This window comes from Sycon ciliatum, chromosome 9 (genome assembly GCF_964019385.1).
Source record: "Sycon ciliatum chromosome 9, ocSycCili1.1, whole genome shotgun sequence".
NCBI lineage: Eukaryota > Metazoa > Porifera > Calcarea > Leucosolenida > Sycettidae > Sycon > Sycon ciliatum.
In genome coordinates this window covers 12793135-12817115 of record NC_088651.1, presented here as the reverse complement: position 1 = coordinate 12817115, position 23981 = coordinate 12793135, and the positions used below count along the sequence as shown (strand labels likewise).

Here is a 23981-nt window from a genome sequence, read left to right as displayed (position 1 = left end):
TATTCTTCAACGGTACAGGAAACCCAGTACGATCACTATAAGCTATGCCTGTCAGCTGCCATTGTTCTAGCATTGCTTCGGCTAGGGACTGGCTGGTGTCGTAATTTAAAAGACTATCCTTGACTCAGCAGTGGCTGGAACAATGACATGACACGGCCGTGAGTCCCCTGGGCCGGCTTGCTTCTGCCTGCTGACCGGTGTATATCTCAAAAGTTCCAGATGTACTTGGAATCACTTTATCAGACTCTCGCGGAGCCAAGCACTTGATTTTCCACTTGGTGGGCTTGTTTTTGATGTAGACCTTCATGGCATGTCGGCAGCCTTTGAAACTAATCCTGCTCTCATCCAAAGATACTTGTTGCCGGGACAGGTAGATGCCGTGGATGGCTCTTGAAGCAAGTCATACAAAGAGCTGCCCTAGCATCCGCTATCAGCTTGATCCTTGCTACGGAATCACAGCCATGCCAACAAATGCACCAAGAATAGGCAATGAAGAATCCCTTCGAAGCTACTTCAAGTAGAATGGAGTCCTTCATCAGAATCATTATGGAAGCTGGGACACTAGAACTCGGCTAACTGCTACACAAGCCTGGAATCAGCTACAAAGTAAGACGTGACGAGAGTACAGTGATGCAATACGAATTATTGACGTTGTACTACAGAACTGTACTAACAATCGATTTACCCGAGTGTTGCCTTCATGTACATAGCCTATGTATTTACGCCAGTCCCCCAGGTAACACGGGTGCCAATCAATGTCGCGAGCAGGTCAGGTCGTTGGATATTACCACGGTCACGCAGGCTACGATCTACTACAGCCAATTCCACAACTACGAGAAGCACAACAGCCAAACTCAAACAACACAGCAACAAGCAACGAACTGAACAACTAGAGAAGTACAACCAGACAACAGCTAGATGAAAAACGAAGGACGACACGCAGTCGACGGTGCCCGCCACATCAGAACTTCACATCACGTGACATAGTGCGAAAGTTTACGCTGGCACACAGTACAAAGTGACCGCAAGAGAGTTGTACCCAAAGCTGGGTTGCGTACAACCCTGTATCTATCATGCCCAGATTGCAAATAATGTACACGCGTTTGTCACGTGATGTGAAGTTCTGCCGTCGCAGTCGCCACAGCTGGTGCTGCACACTCTTGGGAGTTATGTACTCTTGATGATATGCAGGGACTCGTAGCACTGGTGACTGGAAAGCAAGATTAGTTGGATTTTGCTCCTGGGCTGCCTGTTCCTGGTGCCTTTGGGGCAGGACCGATGTACGCACACTCGCACGTGCCATTGCTGATCTGAGCTGCTGTTGAGCTGAGCAGGTCAAGGCAGCGATGGAGAGTTGAATAGACCAGGGATCACGTAGAACTTCCCAACGTCCACAGACTCGAAACGCATATTGTTTTCGGTACTATGATCGTGTGTGCGTGCGTGCGTGTGTGTGTGTGTGCCATTGTGCATGCCTGTGTCCCGCAGGGCCTATCCAATCTTGTGGACAACCTGACCAATCCGGTCAAGTCTGTGCGCTCGGCACCCGTATCCTCGGCGCCAATCTCCACCATGGCCAGCTCCAACAGCATCGGCCACGCCCAGCAGGCACCGCCACCGTCACAGCTCACCCACACCTCCACCAACAGCAACAACCACTTGCTCTTCTCCCTGCCCATCGAGAGCTTGATGACGACGGACTGCGGCGGGCGTGATGGTGACGTACAAGCAGCCGTGGCATCATCATCCGCAGCAACATCCACAGTATCAGCACCAGCGTCAACAGCACCGGTGGTCGCGGGGGATTCTTCTCGTCGTGTCTCCACCACCACCGCTTGCTCAGTGACGTCACTCGAAGCCAAGGAGTCACACTCGAACACTGAGGGCCGGTGCAGCAGCAGTACCAGCATCAGCACCAGTCCGAGTGCGCGCAGCGGTGCGAGCGTGCCGCGTCTGTCCATCGTCAACGCCAACAACAAGGACCTTCTCCTGCTCAGTGGCACCGATCTACCCGAGGAAGAAGAGGAGGTCGTCAACAGATCAACAGCTAGGTGCTCCATCTCCAGTGCGGGTGCTTCCACTCATAGCTCCAGTGCTGCTTGCTCCTCTGTTATTCCCCAGAGCAGAAGTACAGGTAGGTCTGTTGTCTGTTGTCTGCTGCCACCGCCATTGCTTAAGTGACACCGCCACCACTGCTGCTGCTGCTACCAGCCTTCTTTTGGGCATCTCTCTATCTCTCTATCTGTCTGTCTGTCTCTCTCTATCTTTCTTTATCTATCTATCTTTCTTTCTCCTTCTCTCTCTTTCTCCTTCGCTCTCTCTCTCTCTCTCTCTCTCTCTCTCTCTCTCTCTCTCTTTCTCCTTCTCTCTCTCTCTCTCTCTCTCTCTCTCTCTCTCTCTCTCTCTCTCTCTCTCTCTCTCTCTCTTTCTACTTCTCTCTCTCTCCTTCTCTCTCTCTCTCTCTCTCTCTCTCTCTCTCTCTCTCTCTCTCTCTCTCTCTCTCTCTCTCTCTCTCTCTCTCTTCTCCTTCTCTCAATGCATAACACTTCGGAAGTGCTGAGCTATGCATACATGCATCCTGGCACCAGGCTAGGTTTGCAACTAAGCTGTTACAGTGTACTTGTGGTCTGAGCTTGCACGCTGATCAGCTCTCCGGAATGACAATGTTGTCAAGTGTTGAAGAAAATTGCTACGCAACATTTTCGAATTGCTGTTCAAGTTTGATTTTGTGTAGCAAAATTGCTATGCCAAAAATTACTCAATCTGCGGACAGAACTGTTTCGTCCTTTGTGGACTCATCAGCGCAGCACAGATGGTGCTGAGACCGAACCTGATAACAATGAAAAATAAAATTTCCAAAGCCAGATTTAAACCAGGCCCAAACATACCTTGCCAGAGTGCTCAAACTGACAAGTCGGTATTAAAGCTCTGCACAACGCAAACAGCAAAGGCACTGCCCCACATAAAAGTGCTCGAGTACTACAAGAGTCAAGAGTAAATAAAATAAATGATTCCCTGTCGTTAGTACAACATCGGTTACACGACAAACCTCATTAGTAGACAACCATCTAAAATCCCCTGACACCTGAAACGCGTACATGCAAGTCCGGATAGTAGATATTACTCGTTATAAGATGAACAATTTGAAACCCCCGGTGTTGTCCACTGCCTCACTCCATTATTCACCCCAGTGTCTGGCGATAATGTGGATTTTGTAGAGGAAAAAAAACCTGTACTGTGCTGCATCAGTTTCATTGACTGTATTTCTCTTGTTCCCCATGGTGCTGTTTCTCTCTCTCTCTCTATTTCTCTCTCCCTCTCTCTCTCCCTTTCAGGTAATATCTGCTCCAAGAGTAGTGGTGATCTGTCACCAAGCAACCCTGGCAGGTTCAGAAGACTGCTGCCGAAGAAGCCCACGGCGTCCAATGAGGCGCTGTCCACGGACGAGGAGCGTGACCCAGGACGAGAACGGGTGAGTGCTCTAGTATGTTAGTGAAGAGGTTAAGCTGCACGTTACGTCTTTTGACGCAAACGTTCTGCTCGCGCGTTTGAAAACAACGTGAGAGAGCTGCATCTCACGTCGAATGCACGCCGAATTTCGACCCATTTGACACGTGAAATAGCGCGTCAGGTCGAAATAATGTGCGCTGATTAACCTCTGTGATGTCCACAGCATCTCTCTCTCTCTCTCTCTCTCTCTCTCTCTCTCCACTGTACCGAGGACGCCGCTCGATCACAACTACTTGCACAGACAGTGTATACCCTAGGCTAGTGCTTTACCTCTGAGCAGCATTTTACTTACAGTGAACTGTGCGTACAACGACACTAGGCGGGGCATCAGAAAAGTGTCCTTATGCCCGAAGTCTCATTGTATGTTTTACATCTAGATTTGGACTTTGCTCTGGGCATGGAAATGCTGTCGTTATTCGCGAATTGTCGTTATATCCGCTGTCGTTACTAGCAAATTTGACTGTATGTACAATTTCTACAGTCCTGCTGGATGAAATCCGATCGCATGAGCGTGAGTTGCGCCTCCAACCAGCAGAACATCCCAGTGTCCGCAGGTCTTGGGCTGCATTGCGCCCGACGGGCAACCTGGGCAGGTCATACAGCATTCGTTCTGCCACGTGTGGATGGACGTGCTAGCTAAACCTCGATTGTGGCTTTGTTTCAACACGTGTTGTGTATGTGTCGGCGTGTGTGTGTGTGTGTGTGTGCGCACGCGCATGTGTGTGTGTGCGCACGCACGTGTCTATGTGTGTGTGCGTGTGGGGGGTATGTGTGTGTACACGGATGTGTCTGTGTGTGTATGTGCACGCGTGCGTGCTCATCTTTCCTTACAGCCTAACTCTGAGTCGTCAATGTTCAAGTTTACTAATCGTTTCTCGTCACGAAGGAGCAGCTGGGGCCCTTCTCGAAATCACTCGCATCGTGGAAGGCACAGTGGAGGAGAGTCTTCTGCTCGCTCAGCCTCTCCTTTCCAGAGCCTTGCTCAGCGGTGAGACTTACCACCTTGTACACATGTACACATGCATGTACAGGGCTCTAGCCAAAGAAGGGTAGAGAGGGGGGGGGGGGCCACAGCGCACACACACACACACACACACACACACGGGCACAATAAGCACAGCAGAGAGAGAGAGAGAGAGAGAGAGAGAGAGAGAGAGAGAGAGAGAGAGAGAGAGAGAGAGAGAGAGAGAGAGAGAGAGAGAGAGAGAGAATGCGACAGAACAGCAGCTAAAATTAGTGAAAAAAGTCACGAAGTTTTTGTTTCCGGAGGAAGTATCTTTATCTTTCTCTCTCTCTGTCTCTCTGTCTCTCTCTCTCTCTCTCTCTCTCTCTCTCTCTCTCTCTCTCTCTCACACACACACACGCGCGCGTACATTTTGGCCTCTTAATGGTGTGTTACTCCATGCCATTGGTAGCAATATGAGATCAGGGTGTGTAGGTGGTGGTGGTGGTGGTGGTGGTGGTGGTGGTGGTTGTGGTTGTTAGGGTTTGTGTGTGCATGATTGGATGCTTGTATAATATCTGTCTTTCCCACCTGTGTGTGTGTGGGTGTGTGTGGGTGTATGCGTGTTGCTACTGTGTGTGTATATGTGAATGTCTATGTGCATATGTCCACACGTACAGGCTGGGTCTAAGCGGCGGCAGTGGTGGCAGCGGGACAGGCCCAAGCAGCAGTGCCAGTGGCACACCCTGTCCCACCATACTGGACCGTGGCCCACAATCGGACGAGTCCACGACGGACAATGCTGCTGCTACGGCTGCTGCTCCTAGCAGTGCCCCGGCTGCAGCATCAGCAGCAGCGCCTGTAAGATCCTCCGCAGCAGCGGCCAGTGAAACACCTGGCGTAAGTGCAGACCAACCTAGCGCAGAGCTAACCAACACCGAGCCCTTGCGACGCCATGCAATGTGCGATGATGATCCATCGAATCCAGAGGAGGCGCAGTTGGACTCGTCCTCCTCCGCATTCCGTCCAGCTTTGCGCAGGAGAACTATGAAGGTATGGTGTCTTCTTTGTTCCCGGTGTGTTTATCTGGCCTTTTTTTGCAGAGGGGTGGGTTCTGGATGATTTGTTTGCATTTGCGACGTGGCTAAACATGGCCACCATATCATCGTCATGTTGAATTGCACGCCATTGCGCTGGACATGCAGAGTACTAGTACTACTACTGTTGTGAACCGTGAAATCCGTTGAGAATTCAAGTGGCTGCGGAGCGTTGGCCTTGCAGCCGCGAGCACTGCTGGTCCATGTTGGCAGTGTGTATGTGAGCTACAGTGCATGTACGCGCTAAAAGGAGTAAGGGCACCGGTCCCGCTCATGCCATCGGATTTCAATCAGTCCACGGCAGTGGTGGTTTAGGTTGACTTTGAGCTTCACGTAGTTCCGAATGATTTCCTGCAACTTGGCCATGTATATGCAGCAGGTGACTTCACTGAATGCTATTCATAACGGTGTTTGTTCCGTTTCTCCGTGTGTTGCGGATGTAACTGTTAATTTGACCTATTTGTCTCTCTCTCTCTCTCTCTCTCTCTCTCTCTCTCTCTCTCTCTCTCTCTCTCTCTCTCTCTCTCTCTCTGTATCATTCTCCATCTAAATTCCAATTTCTTGTGACTGTGTGTGTGTGTGTCTGTCTGTCTGTGTGCCTGATCCTGTTTTCCGTACAGCATTTGTTTGGCTGAGGAGCATGCTCTTTCAAACAGCAGGTGCACTATGACTCTCTCTCTCTCGCTCTCTCTCTCTCTCCACTGTGTACATTTGTAATCAATCCACCGTTCCTCTTCACCCACCATCACCAGCAGCAGCAGCAGTAAGGACATGTGCCGTCACAGCACTGCCTCGCCATACTCTCCTCTCTGCACACGTAACACACGTCACTTTGTAGTCCGTTTGATGTTCCAAGCGCTCCCCGTCGTGTCGTCATGCTACCAGCAGCACGCGTCTGTTTCATGTGCTCGTCATGAGAGTGTGTCTGTGTTCCTGTGTTCAGCAGCCTTGCACACAGTCCTGTGTGTGTGCTGCTTGTACTTGTGTGTTCAGCAATGGCAGTTGTTTGGCGTGTGCTATAGCCAGTCAGATGCACCCAATTCCAATGGTACGATGCTGACTGCGGAATGCCGTGTCGATTCATGTGCAACGGTTCATCCAACGGTTGCTGGGTGAAGTTTGTCAGTTGCCGGTTTTCCGATCTCTGTCTCCTCATACTCGACGTCCCGCTGTTTCCCATGTGAGTGTAGCTACTCTGTGTGAGGTGTGTGTGTGTGTGTGTGTGTGTGTGTGTGTGTGTGTGTGTGAGTGAGTGAGTGTAGCTACTCGTTTGTTGTGCTCGTTTGTTGTGCTCCGTTGCCAGTGTCACCAGTACAGTGCTGTTGGTGCATGTGACATGTGTGTGTCCCTCTCAGTTACCAGTTGCACCATTACGGTACTATGTCGATGGTTAGCGTGACGTGCGGATTCCGCTCAGTTCCCTGTTCCATCGCTCTATTGGATTGAGTCCTTTGCAGCAGTAACGTTGACGATAGTAAATAGCTTGCCGTGTCGTGTTCCAAACCCGTCCTGCTTGGGACCTGTTATCATACCTGCACTACCAACTCTCAATGAACATGGACTCCTTTGTTTCTAACTGATCAACCAGCCTGCTCTAGCCAGCCATCTGTCCCAGTCAGTGGTTGCTACCTGCACTAGCAACACTCAATGAGCATGGACACCTTCGGGGGTTTTTCCAACTGATCCAGCCTGCTCTAGCCAGTCGTATGTCACAGTCAGTGGCTGCTGCTGCTGCTGCTGCTTGTTCTCACCGTCTTCTTCTCCGCCGGACTCACCACCGTAATATTGTACCTGACATTCCGGTCTAGTTCCGACTCCCTTCCGCTACCGCTGCTGCTTGATATTGCAGACACACCCAACGACCTTTTTTTCTTGCAATTTTGCTCACATTCGAGCATTAGAGTGTGCCATTACGCGTGTACAGGCGTGTGGTGCGGCGGCCAAACCGACTTATCAACCTTTCCCAGCTGTGCTTTCCGGTGCTGCCCCGGGAGCCATATATATATATATAGAAACGACCAGGCAGCAGAAAAACGTCTTGTGCGTGTGTGCGTGTATGTTCCAATGGCTTTATCCCAATCGTGACTTCTCTTTCTAGCTACAAGGGACCGACTTTCCTCTCCTCTCATAGACCAAACCCTGTGTTTTGTTCACTTTGTTTCTAGTAGACGTGCTAGAGTAACGCATAGGTAGACCGTGTTGTGTTTTTTTCTTGCGCTTCTTCTTCTTAAAGTGAGGAGAAGAGGAGGAGTGATTGTTACTTCTTCTTCTTCTTCTTCTTTTTTTACGCGTTCTATAGAATTTTCGTTTTTGGTCCGAATCCGCCCACCGGCCTTTGCTGGCTCTGGTGTGGTGTGTAGTTTGTTCTCGTATCCGTGTATCCGTGTGTGGTGTTGTTGCATGCAGTAGTAGTAGTACAGTTGTCCGTCTAATAATATTCCTCGCGTTTGCCAGCAGAGTCCTTTTCCTTTTTTTTCTTTTTTTGTTGTTGCACGTAATCATTCCTGCCACTTTTGTCTTCTGCCGTCTCTCTCTCTCTCTCTCTCTCTCTCTCTTTATGTTGTTGCGTTTGTTCTTCTCTTGTTTAAGAAGCTAACTTAGTAGTGTGTGTTGATAGTACAAGCATGCCGTGTCATGCCTGTCAGACGTAGAGTACCGGTATTATAGTTAGAAGCATCTGAACCAGTCATACGGATGATAACGTTAAACCACTTATTATTATTATGTTCACATTTTGCTTCCGATTTGGTTGCATTTTAATTTTATCTTGATTTTTGTCCATGCATGCACCGACTCCACTGGCGGATTTGTTTATTCCGTCCGTATCTACCCGCTCCTAGTGTGAAGCATCCCTCCGCGCCGTCTTCCCGTGTACAATATGCGCCGCCGCTCTGCCATAGTCCGCAAGCGTTGTTCCCCCAGTCCGCCCGCACGCACACATTGTCCCGACTCTCACATGCCCGGTCGTCCCCGACAACGCTTCATCCCGCAACACGGTGGCCATGCCTAGCCACCGATGCTGCTGCTGTCCTTTCTGTTGATTTCTGCAGTCGCTTCTGACTTCATTGTTTTAACCTGTATCATCACTCTTCGTCTAACCGCTATTCCGTTTGTTTTCATACTCATCCTATACACACCAACACCACATTCCTCTGTTTACAAACAGCCAAATTAACACAACCGATACGCATACGGTGGTTGACGTGAGCAGGATGATATGTTTACTAGAAAGAGTCCATAATCCCCGGAGTGCACAACTGGGATGGGGTCCGTGATGTACGTCATTTTTTGGGTCGGACTTGCGTCATTCCGTCAACCCAAACAGTCACACTTCCCCTACTCATGATTCACTCTCCGACGTGCAACACGGATTCCGCCGTCCCAGATCTGAACATGCAGTGAAGTAATAGTTGAGAAACTCTGCGGGTTATGGACTCTTGGTACACTGTACTAGTATTACTCTGGACTGATCCGCATGGTTGAAGTGAGCAGCATCGTGTAGATCTCTACCATGGTGTACTGCTGCTGCATGGGTTTCATGTTCGCAACACTGCATGAAACCAAGACTGTGCAGGACTGTGCAGGACTTTGAAAACTCTGCATGGGTGTCTCTCGCGGCGAAATTCCGTGTTTACATTATCATAGTCGGTGCAGATCCGACGCGGAAAGTGGCGTAGTGCGTACAACTGAGCTGCAGTTGTGCAGAAAGAGACCTGCTTGAATCTTCACTAAAAATGATCTACAGTGTAGTCCCGGAATTTCGCCGTGACAGCAATCGACCGGAATTTCGCCGTGACAGCCATCGATGGGAGCTGCACACTCCCAGTGTTCATGTGCTCTCTTCAGGTTTGCAATCCGGCGGGTACTCGGGTAGTCGCAGTGCTATTGCTACCGTTGGCCTTGTGTGTGTGTGGGGGGGGGGGGGGGCAGCTGGGGATTTTTCAGTTCAAGTCGCAGCAAAAATCATTAATATTGGTCTACGGCAGCGCAAAAGCTAACATTGTCAATTGCACTAGGAATAAAATTCAATCTCTACAATGAAAGACATCTTGATAAGTCAGATCTCGGTACCCAGAGCAACCAAGAAACACTAAAACACGTAATAATAATTATTATTATTATCTATAGGCATGGATTTGATCATCGTGTCTGTGTCAGCAGCAGCCACCAAACAGCCCGGCCACCAAACAGCCCGGCGCAGCTACAAGTGGCGGTCGATCCACAGCTGCTGCCTGGCCCAGTGTGATACGAGAGGTAAAGCGAAGACACCACACACACAGCAGCAGCAGCAGCTACATTGCAATGATTGCAGCAAGCACTGCTGAAGCTGAGGGAGAAGCTTATCCGCGCTGTGCACGCCAAGGCAGAGCTATGCTGCGCTAAGCCGACACACAGCTCGACAAGTACATGCACACGCACACACGGGCGCTGGCGTGCGTGTGTGCGTGCAAACGTATAGACTCCATATCTACTAGTACTGGAGCATCACAATATCCACAGCTGTCTACAGCTCCTCTTTTGCTGGCATTTCCTCGGCCTCCGCTGCCGCCTGCTCTGCTTCAGCCAGGATTTCCTTCTCTTCCTCCGTCTCCTCAAGAGGAAGATCCTCTTCATCTGAAGATAGAATATAATTTCAGCACACATGTACACGCACACACGAACACACAAGCGCACGCATGCACACACACACACACAAACACACACACACACACATACTGATGGTGGTCATCGGGAGCACTTAGGCTACAGGGGCAAGTGGCCGGGGTGGTTCCATGCTATTATTTTTATACTTTCAAATCCAAAAGGAAAATTCATGTTTTCATGGGAAATTTCCCTCTACACGATCGTACCATGCAATCCTAGATGTAAGCTTGAACCAAGAGTATAGTACATAGGCCAGAGTGGGAAACTCAGGGAGAAGGAGCCCAGGAAAGAGCACACCCACCAACACCCAGACATACACACACACATGCACACACACACGCACGCACACACACACAAGCACACGCACACACACACACACACACGTCCTGCTCGTATCGGCGTTCACACGTACCTTCGGCCTCAAAGTCGGCTGGCTCTGGCTTTGGCTTGGCTGGTACTGGGAACGGGTGATCGGGTCTTCCACCGTCACGTCCACCACCCTCGGCAAACACAAGTAGCGCCTCCAGCTCACGCTTTCCGGTGTATTTGATAGGCTGAGGCAGTAGGTGGTGGTGGGTGGTGGGGAAAGAGGAAAGAAGACATTAGAAGGTGAGAGAAGAAGAAGACAGAAGAACAAAAGTGAGAAGAAGAAAGAAGCCACTGAGGAACATAGCGAACACAACGGTGGACATGTTGAGTGCTCCAGTATCTCTGTAACAAGTTGACAGTCGTGTATCCAGTGGTTTAAGCATCTTTGCTATACGTGACTGCATTCCTGTAGAAAGTGATTATGACATGTGGACAGTGGAACCAACATGGCCGACGTCATGTGACCCATAGATGCAGGGGTTGGGTGCCGTGAGTGGAGTTTGGAACCAACATGGCTGTCCTGTATGGTCATGTTTTGGATGTGAACTGCTATATACATAGGCACACGCACACACACACACGCACACACACACACACACGCACACACACACACACACACACACACGCACGCACACAAACAAACACACACACATGTGCACACACACACACACACACAGCCTTCACTTACCCTAGATTTGCCATTGGGAAGGAAATAGTAGATGGTTGGGAAGCTCTCGATTTTCAAACCCTCCACTTCGTTTGCGGTGGCATCCATCTTACCAACGACATGGTCATCACGACCATCAAAATACTCTCCAACTTCGTCCCACACCGGCATCAGTTTCTTACAGTGTCCACACCATGGTGCATCTGTAATCAACACAATCACATGACCACTGGAATGACATCATCGCCCACCATTGCAATAACCATGATGACATCACTGTCCACCAAGACAATCACCATGATGACATTATTGACCACCATGGCAATAGATATGATGACATCATTGACCACCAGGACAATCATCATGATGACATCATTGACCACTATGGGAGAAAACTCCAATGACCAGTAATTCCGCGACGTTCGCGATGGACATCATAATTATAATCAATTTCATTCATAATTCTAACATTCGCTTGTGTCATGCCGTTCTGAAATCGCAAGCTAAAAACGTCAGAAACCCCTTCCCCGCTCTAAAGTATGGGCAGTGAGGGCTGAACTTACAAAATTGGATGAGCGCATGCTTCTCGTTATTGATGATAACGTCGTTGAAGTTCTTGCCGACGATTTGCTTGACAGGCTTGGCGTCCCAATCCTCCGGGATCTCCTCGGATTTCAACGATTGCTGCAGCAGTACACAGTACAAAGTGGTGTAGAATCAACATGCTTACTTCAACATGCTTACTGTACTTCAAAGTACACATACATGCAACACCTCTCCGTGCAGTGCTGTCGGCTGCCGAAGAATGATGCGCTGAACACGGAACAGGCCGAGTGGGATTCTACCAAGCACAGATTACCAATACAGTAAAACCTGGTGTAAGCGACCTCTGAGTTTAGCGACCACCTGCTCTTAACGACCGTTTTTCCATGCATCGACAGTGCTACACAGACACTGTGGGACCTGGTTCTAAAGACCACCTGGCTTTAACGACCGCTTTTGCTTGCACCGTCCGGGGGTGGTCTCTTAAACCAGGTTGTACTGTACCTGCATGTGCACAGTGAATTTAAATAAAGCTACAATAGATACTCTCAATAGGACGCACTTGCGCTGGTTAGCTTTATGCTTTGCCCGCTACTTCTGGTAGTCTGAGCACTCTCAGCGCTAGTACATTGAGCTGTCCTAAAGTCTGTGGTTTTCGTAGCCATGGCTGACAGTTCAATCCTATTTTAAGCTCGGAGTTGCACTGATGAGGCCTCAATGGCCGAAACAGTCTGGCTGTCTGCATCATTGTGTAATTAAAACTACACGTGTATACTGTAGTGCGTGAGTGAGAGAGATGGGGAGAGAGATGGGGAGAGAGATGGGGAGAGAGATGGGGAGAGAGATGGGGAGAGAGATGGGGAGAGAGATGGGGAGAGAGATGGGGAAGAGAGTGTGTGCATGTGTGTTGGTGCATGCGTGATTGACCCGGCCTGTCCCAGAATGAGATCACACTAGTCAACACACACCACCCGACCTGTCCCAGAATGAGATCACACTAGTCAACACACACACGCCACCAGTTTGCTGCTGCCAACACCGTTACCAGCATTACCTTGATTGAACCGTCATTGACGCCTTCAATGAACGGAGCGATGACATCAGCGGTGATCTCGCCAGTCTCTGGCTGATACTTCTTCATGTCACGCGCTGCCAGCTCAATGATACGCACGGCAGGAACCTGCAGGCAAAACCATAGCAATGTGTGCGTGCATGCACGCCTCCATTGGTTAAAGGGAAAATTCACCCTACTTAAAAAAAAACTAAAAGTAAAACCCTGATAAACCCAAATCAGATATGTTTGATATTGGGACACAAGCAGAGTTGAATGGTGTTTGTCTCGCCTTCTTCCAATGGCTGGGACCGTGGGTAGACACAACTGAAATATTCAAATATCACTTTTACCCGGTGTTGGCGTCGCCATGGCAACATGGAGCCATGGCGACATGGACTCAAGTCGTCAAGGAGATCAATGAGCTCATGCAGCTCCGAACTTCTACTTGCACCAAAGTCAAAATTAATAGGAAAGAAAGTGACGTTGTGCGTGTACTAGGCGGAAGCAGTACCACCGTATGAGCGGAGACGATTCAGACTGTAGGTCAAGGAGATACATTGACGACAGGGAGAGTGGGCTGGACAGTGTGGACACCCCAGTGATAATGTCCTGGCATACGCGGAAAAGAGGCAGAGTACACCGAGGACCGGGAGATGGTGAGTGCGGAGCAAGTAGTCTCTCTTAGGCTTTAGGTCTAGTCCCATGTCATGAGACGACCGTGGCTCCGAGGAGAGCAAGTTGGACGCTAGTGATGATGTCCTGGCCCACGCATAGGAGCCTGAGTGTATTGAGGTCAGTAGGAGGTGATGAGCACACTCAGCAAGTGGGTGTAAATGCTGACGAAGCTACAGCGTCCGCTGCCGAAATTACAGACCCTGCTGCTTGCTTAGAGGACTGCTGGCCACGCGCCAATCGCGTTGGCAATACGTCCTGGTGTGAATGTGGCAAATGTGTGGTTCAAGCATTGCAGAACAATTGCACTTGCTGCGAAGGTATTCCGGAATCCGCAGTGATTGGCAAGTCGGGCTGCATTACTTGCACCCCGCAGTTCGACAGTCTTTCCGCTGCAATAGGTGTTCTAGTACTTATACACTCCATGCACAAGGCTCTCAATGTCCCATCGCTCACCCCGGGGAAGGCCCGTAGCAAGCAGCACGCACTGTACATGTATCTATCGCACCGCACGGCTACTTGGGAAGCAGCGAACTCATCGCCGATCCCAATCTACACACAAATTGGCGCTGCGAGCAGAGTCTGTGTCTCCTGTTCTGTATTCCTAAAATAGCAGGGATACTTTAGGATCTATACCTATCCACATGAATAGATATAGTATGGAGACGACGGCCAGTGGTGTGCCTGGCAAGGGACAGTCCTCAGAAGAGAGCTGCAGGCCGATCACTCTGTTACTGTTGTGTATATTAACACAAAAACATTCACATATCACAACGGCCACCAAGTTTCGAAGGTTCATATGTACACAGGAGCAGATAACGAAGTTTCTGACAGCAACGGTGGCTGATGTTTTGACTACGTCTCCAAGACAACTGTGTGGCGATGCTGCTGAGAGATTGACCAGCCATTTAGTCACAGCAAAAGCAAACAATGGCATTCTACAGATTCGGCAATCTGCCCAGGGGCCTCCACAGACCTTTACGTGCACAACACAAGGACGCGTCGGAAGCGATGCTGCCTCGACGTGTACAGTACAGCGGCGTAGTGCATCTGAACTCCAACAACACAAAACAACAGTGTGTGGTAGTGCTAGCGTCTATCCACATGCGTCTTGGAACAGATGTGTTTCCCGGTATCCATCACGCACACTGCGGCGCGACCTACAATTCACCTTCCTCTCCCTACACAGTTTTAGATGACAGTCCTGTTGCGTAACTGTTGCTCCCGTTGCGCAACTGTTGTTCGTGTTGTGTAACTGTTGCTCGCTCCTTAGATCCACTTTTTCTCCCACACTGTTTCTAGTCCTGTTGTCCTACTGCTTTCCCTACCCTCAACCCCAGCCAAGCTCCGCTCTCTGCCCTGTAGAACCCCATGCTTCTCTTTCCGTTCTGTGTGGAATTGTGAAGTAAAGAGATATGAAGACCTAAGAGCTTGTATTCCTCTGCTAGTGCTGCCGGCTTGTGACACTTTCTGGTGTAAGTCCAACGCGCTTCAGACACGTGCAAGTTGGTAGACACTACACTAGTTCCTCACAAGCTCTGGATGCCGCGGAGCTACGCGGGCAAGGAACCGTCCCTCTGGCCAAAAGCCGGTGCACCGAAGGCTGGGATACACTGACTCTAGTACCCAGCCGGCGAACATGCATGAAAGGTTCGGATATACCGCCTCGCGCTGACACGGCTAATCTATGCCAGGCCTCGGAAATCACCGCCAGCCAAGATGGGCACGCAAGTCCTCTCCAGCAAGGAAAGCTCAGAGCTTGCGCCGGAGCATGGCAAGGCAAGGAGCGTTGTGTTTCAGCCCGGTGAGCGTGTCTGAGTGTTGATACCTGCCATCCCTGTCCCCTTTCAGTTGTTAGCCGCCTCAGTTCGCTGCTTTAGTAAGCGCTTGGACAGTGCTTTTGGAATGGAATAGAAATCCTGTTACAAAAAAGAGTGTTTCTTCTCCTTTTTTACATTAATTTTATCACTGGCTCAGTAGCCGAGAAATCCTGCTATGGGGTCATCATACGTGTTATCGCAACTGCTAGAAACGTCTTTGCAATGCAAGAACATTTTCTTAGGCGCCACAACGTTGTCACTGCTCTGACTGCCAAAGCGCCGAATTTAAAATAAGGACTTGTTCGCTGCGGCTTCAATCACCACTGTATCGGACTTGAAAAGTAATGGTATGAAAGACCTAATTTTTTTCACGGTTCGCGTGAGACTCGGCTGGAAGCCGGACGTTCCGCATCTGTAGGAAGGCCACCACCCTTCAAGGATCAAGGCGCAGATGCAGCTCCTAAAGCGGTGGCCCTAGACCTAGTCGAAACTATAAATATGGCGTCTGTGCTTCGAGTGTTAGTAAGCTTGCCCGTCCAACCAAGAATCTATTCATTACAAGCACAGCACGGTGGTCCGGTCTCGTTTCTCTCGGTGCTGCGCTGATGAGTCCACAAAGGACGAAACAGTTCTGTCCCCGCAGATTGACTACAAGCCCATGTAGTACCTGATGGCTGGATTGCAAAGACATTTCTATCAGTTTGAACAACACGCATGATAACCTTGTACCCGAAAGCTGTGCAGAGTACGGTTGGTAACAGTTGCCCCACGCCATGCCATCTCTACTTCGGCCATCCGAATAGGCTTGCCGTATACGTACGATGACGTCAAACGTCAACTAATGAAAACTTGTGCCAGGATCAATTTGGTTCAACTCTGACGATAGCAAAGCTACAGTATCGACGCGGAATGGGCGCAGGTACATGCACCCCCCCCCCCCCCGGTGCAGGTACATGCCCCCCCCCCCCCTGGTGCAGGTACACCCCCAAAAAAGGGGCACCAGCTATGCCCTTGTGTGTTTCATGCTGACGGTCTGGCTTTTTCTGCACCAGAGGTGGGTTCTCAGACAGGAGCTAGGGCCTAGTGCAGTCACTTGCGGCAGATGTGTCACCCTACTAACATACTACTACTAATACAGTGAATCCTGTCAAGGCGACCACCTGTCCTCAGAGAAAACCTCTACAACTACCGGCAGGGTCTAGGACCAAGGGATGTTATTCTCAGTGAAATGACACTGGATAAGGAGACCACATGTTCACGGAGGCTACAGCTGGATCTGGAAGGTCCCTTCAAAGTGGTCGACTTAGACAGGGTTCAATGTACTGTGAAGGTATTAAACCACCCAAACACCACCTGTTGGAAGGGTGCTGTCCCACAAGCAAGCGCGTGCGTGTGTGCTGCGGCACGTTTCAAAACAAGCACAAATGACTCGAGTACTCGAACAGAGTGTAGTGTGCCTTGAGTGAACACAGCTGTAAACCACTGTCTCCCGCGGCTCCGTGAATGCACTGACTGTGCGTGTGCTGTGCAGATGTGCGCAACACACAGACCACACAGGCACACATGGACAGGAACAGCAGCAGTGCAAAGTGCTCCACGTGATCTACAACACTCGAAAACAACAGAATAACTACTATCGCTAAAAGCAAGAGTACATAACCCCCCCCCCCCCCCCAAGAGTGAGCAACGCCTGATCCAGCTCTGCATAGGGTCTTGGTCGAGCGTAATCGGATCTTCTGATGTCATGCGTACACTCCACACCAGCGTAAGGCCGGTCTCCAGGCAGGGTGTCGTTGCTTTTGATCCGAGAGTACCCACGACTCCCCAGGTTCCCCTCAGATGTGTACGGTATTATGACGCAAAGATCCGATTACGCTCGACCAAGACCCTATGCAGAGCTGCACACTCTCGAGAGTTATGTACTCTTGCTAAGGAGTTTTCGAGTCGTGGTCGTGACAGTCAATTTTCTTCAAACGTTTCCTGTTTTCAACTCCCTCCACCGAATGAGCATACGGAGATTATTCGATTTCGCATCGCCCTAGGCTGCTCTCCCTCAAACGTCTTCCAGTGTACTGGAACAACACATGGTAAGATGTAATGGGCTGGTATGCCAAACCCGCTAAATCCAGTTCATCACTTTTCGGATAATGGCCAAAAAGATAGATTTTGTGTGCTGTTTGTATCTAAATCCATATTTGGGTTCCAGTTTAGAAAAGGTAACTGGTTCTGGTCAAATTTTAAACGTGAAACTTTGTCTGGTGATGCCCCTAGACCCTTTGATTACAAGCAATGTGCAATCATGTTACAGCAACTTACTGAGGTGTTGGACAAGCCAAACACGTCGAGGATCTTGACATTCTCCTCCTCATCCGTATTGAACGTGACAAACAACATCTGTACACACACACACGTGCACACATACACACACACACACACACACACACACACACACACACACACACACACACACACGTGCACGCATACACATACACCCGCTTACACACACACACACACACACACACACACACACACACGCACACGCACACGCACACGCACACACACACACATACACATAGAGTTAAAGTGCCGGTGTTACAGCAAACACAACACGTACGAGTATATGCAGACCAAACACAGGGTCCAGTCATCAAAATTACTCGGCACAAGTGTACCTAAACAGAGGTGGTGACCCCAGCGACAATGTAGGAATCGTACGCTACCAGATGTATACGTTCTTTGAAGTACATATACCTGGCGAAGACAAAGTTAAATCTTGTCACTTGCCGATCAGCTTACCTCTCCTTTGTGTTTCTTAGCCTGTTCCAGTAGCACTGCCACATGAGACTCGTAGTCCTCTGACTGCTTGGAACCAAAGTAGAGGAACTGACGCTTGGTGACGCCGCTGAAGATCTTGGCAGCGTTCTAGAGAGAAGCAAAGGCAGAGAACGAGTGCAAATGTGTCAGCCAGGATCAAAGAAAGCTACAGAAATGACAAAGGAAGCCGGGGAAAGGTTACACAAACATAATAATTATGCACATGCATGTGTACATACACATATGCACACACACGCACACACACACGCACACACACACACACACACACACACACACACACACACACACACACACACACAGGCGACGACGACGAGGACGACGACGACAACAGCAACAATAACAACCTCTTATTGGCCACTTGCTATAGTGAGAATAAAGATTTCAAACAACAACAGCAGCAGCAGGATCAGCAGCAGCAACAACGGCTACTCACATCTTGCGAGAATTCGATGACATAGGGCATGGAGCTTAGGCGTGCAAACGCTGAGATAGCCTCTGCCGTATAGTTGTCTTGATCATATTGCACCTGTGGCTCATCAAACGTACGCACCGCCACAATACCAAACTCAGACTCAATCCCGTACTCCTTGGCTACGTCGCTCGTACCTGTCAAGCCGTAGCGCAAATCGTCAGGAGCTGAAGATACGTAGAAATATACGCACACACGAGCGTGCACGCACACACACACACACACACACACACACACACACACACACACACACACACGTGCACACAAACACGTACAGGGGTTGACTGACAGGCTAACTGACGCACTGATACGGGTGTTTATAGAGATTGGCTGTGTGAGCTCATGTAGAGGGGACGGTTTCAAATAGGACATAGGTTGCAAACCGGAACGGACTCAATATTCACTTTCTCTCTTGGTATTTTTATTAGAAAACATATGTCACAGTGAGACTACGATGTGTTATACTCCGAGCCAAAATTTCATGGCTCTGCGATGACCAGAAGCGCCATATCAAGCAGGTGAGTTTTTGACGTGTTGCTTCGCACTGCGACTTGAGTTTTACGACTTTCGAAAAATCAACTTCTTGTCGCAGGTAAACAGCGGCTCGCCTCTCGCCAATAAAGCACCGCATACCAATCAAAACTAATGGAAGCGCACACAAGGCTTATTGTTACTCTGTACTGGCCGTCGTGGAGCGATAGCAATTACCTAATTTCAGACCCAGAGTGAATTTGACGTGCACTCTAAAACGTGTCCGGTTTGGAGCCACCTCTGATTTGAACTTTTTTGAAGCGAAAAATTGGGCAACTTGGAGGCAATGGGTCAACACAAAGGAGTGGCTCAGTTCGATTGACTCTGGCCCCAGAGCAAACTTCAACATGCCAGTTTCCTTCCACAAACATATTTCGAGTGAAAAATCAACGCTGATGATCGGTTTGGGTCTATACAAATTTGGCTGTCAAAGCGTCCCAGTATCGAGCCGTCCCCTCTACAGTATGTACTAGATCTGCAGGTTGGCATGACCACTTACATAACTTTTTAGAGAGAGAAGAGAGAGAGAGAGAGAGAGAGAGAGAGAGAGAGAGAGAGAGAGAGAGAGAGAGAGAGAGAGAGAGAGAGAGAGAGAGAGAGAGAGAGAGAGAGAGAGGAGGGGAAAGGGGGAAGAGGGGAGGGGAGAGTGGGGAGAGAGGGCAGGGGGGAGGAGAGAGAGGGGAGGTGGAGGAGAGAGGAGGTGGAGGAGAGAGGAGGTGGAGGAGAGAGAGGGGAGGTGGAGGGGGAGAGATGGAGGAGGGAGAGGAGAGGGGGAGGGGAGAGAGGGGAGGGGGAGGAGAGAGAGGGGAGGGGGGGGGGGAGAGGGGAGGGGGGATGCGGAAGGGCAGCACAAATAAAAAATATATGGTGGGTAGGTAGGAACTTGGTGAAATAGGTGAAAATTCGGGCTAAAGATGATGATGGCGGGGCAACTGGTTCTCCACTCTCTCCTGGTGCAACCTGACGTCGAGTTCCGGAGAAGTGAGGAACATGACGCGATTGCTAACACACACACTAACACACACACACGCACGCACACACACACACACACACACACACACACACACACACACACACACACACACACACACATACACGCGACCGCGTAGCAAAACGATTGCACCGTGTCTCTACTGAAAAGTGCGTTCGTTTGAAAACTGATGTCATCGACAGTTCTCATTCATCTCATTGATCAATTTGATGGCCACACAGGTGTCATGGAGCATTGGCAGGTGCACAGACCGCCAGCTATCTGTACGTTGTTTTCAACGTTGACAGCCGCCTGTCCAACAGCGCACAACCTGTCAACACGAATTGCAACACTACACTGAACAACAGCTTGCTCAATCAGCTGATGACACGGTGATGGATAGTTGACTGAATGGAGAGTAAAGAGCATCTCCAGCCACCTATCAGAGGACGAAACATGCAACGTTCGTACCAAAAACAATGCGTCAAAAAAGATTCATTTTTCATCTCTGGAATCATGTGGCGGTTAGAGGTTTATTCTTTCTTGTCTGTGCGTACATATTTTGAATGTCACCATCTGTTGGTATGAGGCCATTCAGCCACGGCAGTCCGGAGAGGGGATTCAGGAGGATTGATTTCAAGAGGGCATGTCTAGGTTAACAGAACCGACCCCCCCCCCCCCCCCCTCCACACACACACATACACCATGTACACACACACACACACACACACACACACACACACACACACACACACACACACACACACACACACACACACACACACACACACATACACACATACACACACACACATACGCACACATGTGCCACTGACCATCTTGCGCAGACTTCAGGAATCCCCGCGCCTGCTCCGTCGTCTCGTCGGGGAAGAAGCCAATGATGGCCACACTGCGATCGCCGACAAACGTCTTGGCAGCATCCACGTCAGGCAGAGCAACGGCAGGTGGTCCCGTTCTCTTGCTTAGCCAGGCAATGATAGACTTGGATGTACGGCCACCTAGCCGTCAGACACAAACAACAACACCAACAACACCAACACGCACACGCACACACGCACGCGCGCACACACACACACACGCACGCACACACACACACAAACACAAACACAAGCAACACCACCAACACACACACAAACACAATGATGAGTTTCAAATTATATTCGTGTGCCTATAGTCAATCTCATGTACTACTAAGGCAACACTGCCTGTTTGTTCTTCGACTCTAAATAAACCAATCCAATCCAAATGTGTGCCCTCTGCCTGTAGCATGTGTTGTATAGATAAGAAAGAGAAGAATAATTCACGGATCTGTCCGCCGTATGGATTTTGTATCAGTTTGCTGATTCGACTTATCTTCTACTTCGAAGTAGCAACATCCAGCAATGGCTCTCTAAGTGAAGATTTATGCGTAGAACGATCCTCATCACTATGGCAACTGTTCTGCACAGTGCTGCTACTCCACCGAACATGCACTGCAGCAGAATCCTGGTCCAATGACTACACACACTGAACTGTAACTTATAGCTATTGCATTGAAGTGTTTCTGTGCGACAGGCCAGAGAGTGAGTAGCAATGGCACACATGTTTGTGTACTGCAGGGTGCAGGCAAAGTAGCTTCCCTACGCTAGACAAACAGGGAGTATTGCCTTGGTCCCTACACATGTTACAGTGTGTATGAGTGCACATATGGTGTCATGCATAGGGTGTATCGTGCTGCATAGGGTGCAGTATTCGCATATCATTTGCAGTAGGGTTAGCAGACAAAATCCGTATGCTACAATGCACAGGTGCAGGATTTCATGAAGAGAGTGCTACAGGAAGTGCAATACATGACTGTACAATCATGATTGTACAGTCATGTATGTCTACATAATGGCACAGGCGGTGCTGCTGCAGCTGTGCCACGTGGCACTCCTCCTGCCATGATGGAGTGCAATACACAGTGCTGCCAACACACCCAGACTCCACTGCGCAGAGCGCTACTGTTTGGAACAGTACTTATGTTTCAACCTACACCACTGAGAAGTAAGCGGCCTGCTAGCATGCTGCAGGAGGGAATGATGTATCTCTACTAACTTTCTAGCCTTTTCTTGTTTGCAACAATGATTTTGTGAGCAACTACACACAAGTGGACAAAAATCCAGTACAAGAAAACATTGACGCTAAAAAAATGTCGAGAAACGCTACTGATCGCTTGATCTCTACGTGACAACTGACAAAGCCTCATTCAATCGACATGGCATGGCATGGCGAAGAACCAGCAGTAGCGGTAAACTTGGTAAGAGCGACTCTCAATCTCAGGCCGTGATGATTTCTGATGTTGCTTTCAGCCTTTCACACAACATTGTCATCGCTCACCACCCAGTTCTACCTCGCAGAAGCAGGCAGGAAATCGACGCCGCCCGGTGGGTAACTGACCGAGTACACGGGGCGTCACACCGTCGAACAATGGGGTGTCTTTACGACTACATGTAATCACAGGAATCAGTTTGTGCACAGATTTCATGGATTCGCCCGGAGAAGTGGCAACCGCCGTACCGGTCGACAGTGCTGCAAATAACATCACGTTAGTTAGTGAAATAGACGACTCCAGATTCAGTGTTACTAAAATTCTAAAACCTCGACATGTTCCCCTGCTCTACTCACCTGAATACTCCGTTTCTTCGCCACTGCTGAAGAATTTGATCGTCGGATATCCTTTCAAACTGAATCGCTCCACCGCCTTCTTGTGCGCAGTTCCGTCCAACTTGGCCAGGCGAATGGCACTCCCCTCTTCTCGCAGCTTCTTCGCAGCGGCTTCATACTCCGGTTCCAGCGCCTTGCAGTGCCCGCACCATGGGGCATCTAGGAACATGTACACGCACACGCAAGGTCAAATACAAACGCGTGAACGCGTGGACATACACGTCCGCACAAACAATAATACAATCATACGCAACAGAGGACCACTGTTACACTAGAAGTTTCAGAACACCTTGTGCAGCATACCACTTCTGCGCCTGTTCCCTCGCACACTGATGAAGCAGGGTGCGTCGTAAAAAACAAATCCGCAACAACAAAAAACTAAAAAAAGGCAGCCGAATGAACAAGCTGTGACGACGGAAATAGCACGCCCAAAACACGGAGCACAAAAATGAGCATTCTCAAAATGTCATGGTCCAGCCTGCATGCAACGCAGGTGCGCGGCAAGCAGCGTGAGAGAGGATAGACTTACAGAACTCTACCAGTATATTCTCATTGTCCTTGATGGCCTCGTCAAAATTCTCGTCCGTCAAAACGAGCACATCACTAATTATTTCTGGCTCGGCTGCTGTCTCTGCTTCGCCTTCACTTAGCGAGCCGTGGAAGCACACTAACAGGACGACCAGAGACAAGAGAAGACGATAGCTGCTTGCCATTTCTAAAAAATTGATCTAACGAACTGCCTGATCAATGCAAGAACTGGCTATTCTGACCTACGCTTTTCAGCGCTGAGAACAATGCATCTAGCCAGGAAATACCCAGGAGGACTTCATTCGTGGAAGGTTCTCATTGGGGGCGCTAGCAACACAAATCGATCGAGCCTTCTTTTGCCTAGCTTGTCGAGTACGCGTAGATTTACGGAGTCTAGTTGGGCTGCCATGTCATACACGTCAGCAGCTAGCTACTTCTGTCAAGTGTCTGTGCCGTGAGTCGTGACCTTGTGAAGCTTGTTGGTCTATCTGTATCGAGAGTGCGACTATCAGTGACTGTGTATCACCACACAAGACACCAGCGGAACGGCCAAAACAAGTCATAATTTTTCAGTGCGACTACAAAAGTATGCACACGATTTACAAGTCAGGCGGCACGTTTGA

General features: G+C 49.6%; 2 protein-coding genes across 3 annotated transcripts in view; one reads left to right on the top strand and one right to left on the bottom strand.

Annotated features, from left to right (window-relative positions):
• The window catches only part of LOC135825289 (uncharacterized), a 37271-nt gene extending 28537 nt beyond the window's left edge, over positions 1–8734 (top strand). For both annotated transcript variants that reach the window (XM_065338025.1, XM_065338024.1), the window contains exons 21-25: positions 1489–2134; positions 3336–3472; positions 4344–4498; positions 5134–5506; positions 6171–8734. In XM_065338025.1, coding sequence (XP_065194097.1) covers positions 1489–2134; positions 3336–3472; positions 4344–4498; positions 5134–5506; positions 6171–6185 — 1326 coding nt within the window. In that variant the 3' untranslated portion in view covers positions 6186–8734. The remainder of the gene's footprint in view (positions 1–1488; positions 2135–3335; positions 3473–4343; positions 4499–5133; positions 5507–6170) is intronic.
• A 761-nt stretch (positions 8735–9495) lies between these two features.
• Positions 9496–23713, bottom strand: LOC135825290 (protein disulfide-isomerase 2-like). The gene is made up of 11 exons (XM_065338026.1): positions 23360–23713; positions 22792–22989; positions 20961–21143; positions 18588–18790; positions 18116–18241; positions 17636–17713; positions 12828–12953; positions 11794–11914; positions 11252–11433; positions 10607–10748; positions 9496–10164 (listed from the first exon to the last, which is right to left on the bottom strand). The coding sequence occupies exons 1-11, from the start codon at positions 23541–23543 to the stop codon at positions 10055–10057; spliced, it is 1653 nt and encodes a 550-aa protein (XP_065194098.1). The 5' UTR covers positions 23544–23713; the 3' UTR covers positions 9496–10054.
• Between the last annotated feature and the right edge of the window lie 268 nt (positions 23714–23981).

What these genes read in the sequence shown, in the direction of transcription:
- LOC135825290 (XM_065338026.1), bottom strand. Translation starts at nt 23,543, where the DNA reads ATGGCAAGCAGCTATCGTCTTCTCTTGTCTCTGGTCGTCCTGTTAGTG. An exon ending in TCAATGACGGTTCAATCAAG is followed by an intron (nt 11,915 to 12,827) that starts GTAATGCTGGTA and finishes GTACTGCTGCAG; the next exon opens with CAATCGTTGAAATCCGAGGA. An exon ending in GCATGCGCTCATCCAATTTT is followed by an intron (nt 11,434 to 11,793) that starts GTAAGTTCAGCC and finishes TGTTGATTACAG; the next exon opens with ATGCACCATGGTGTGGACAC.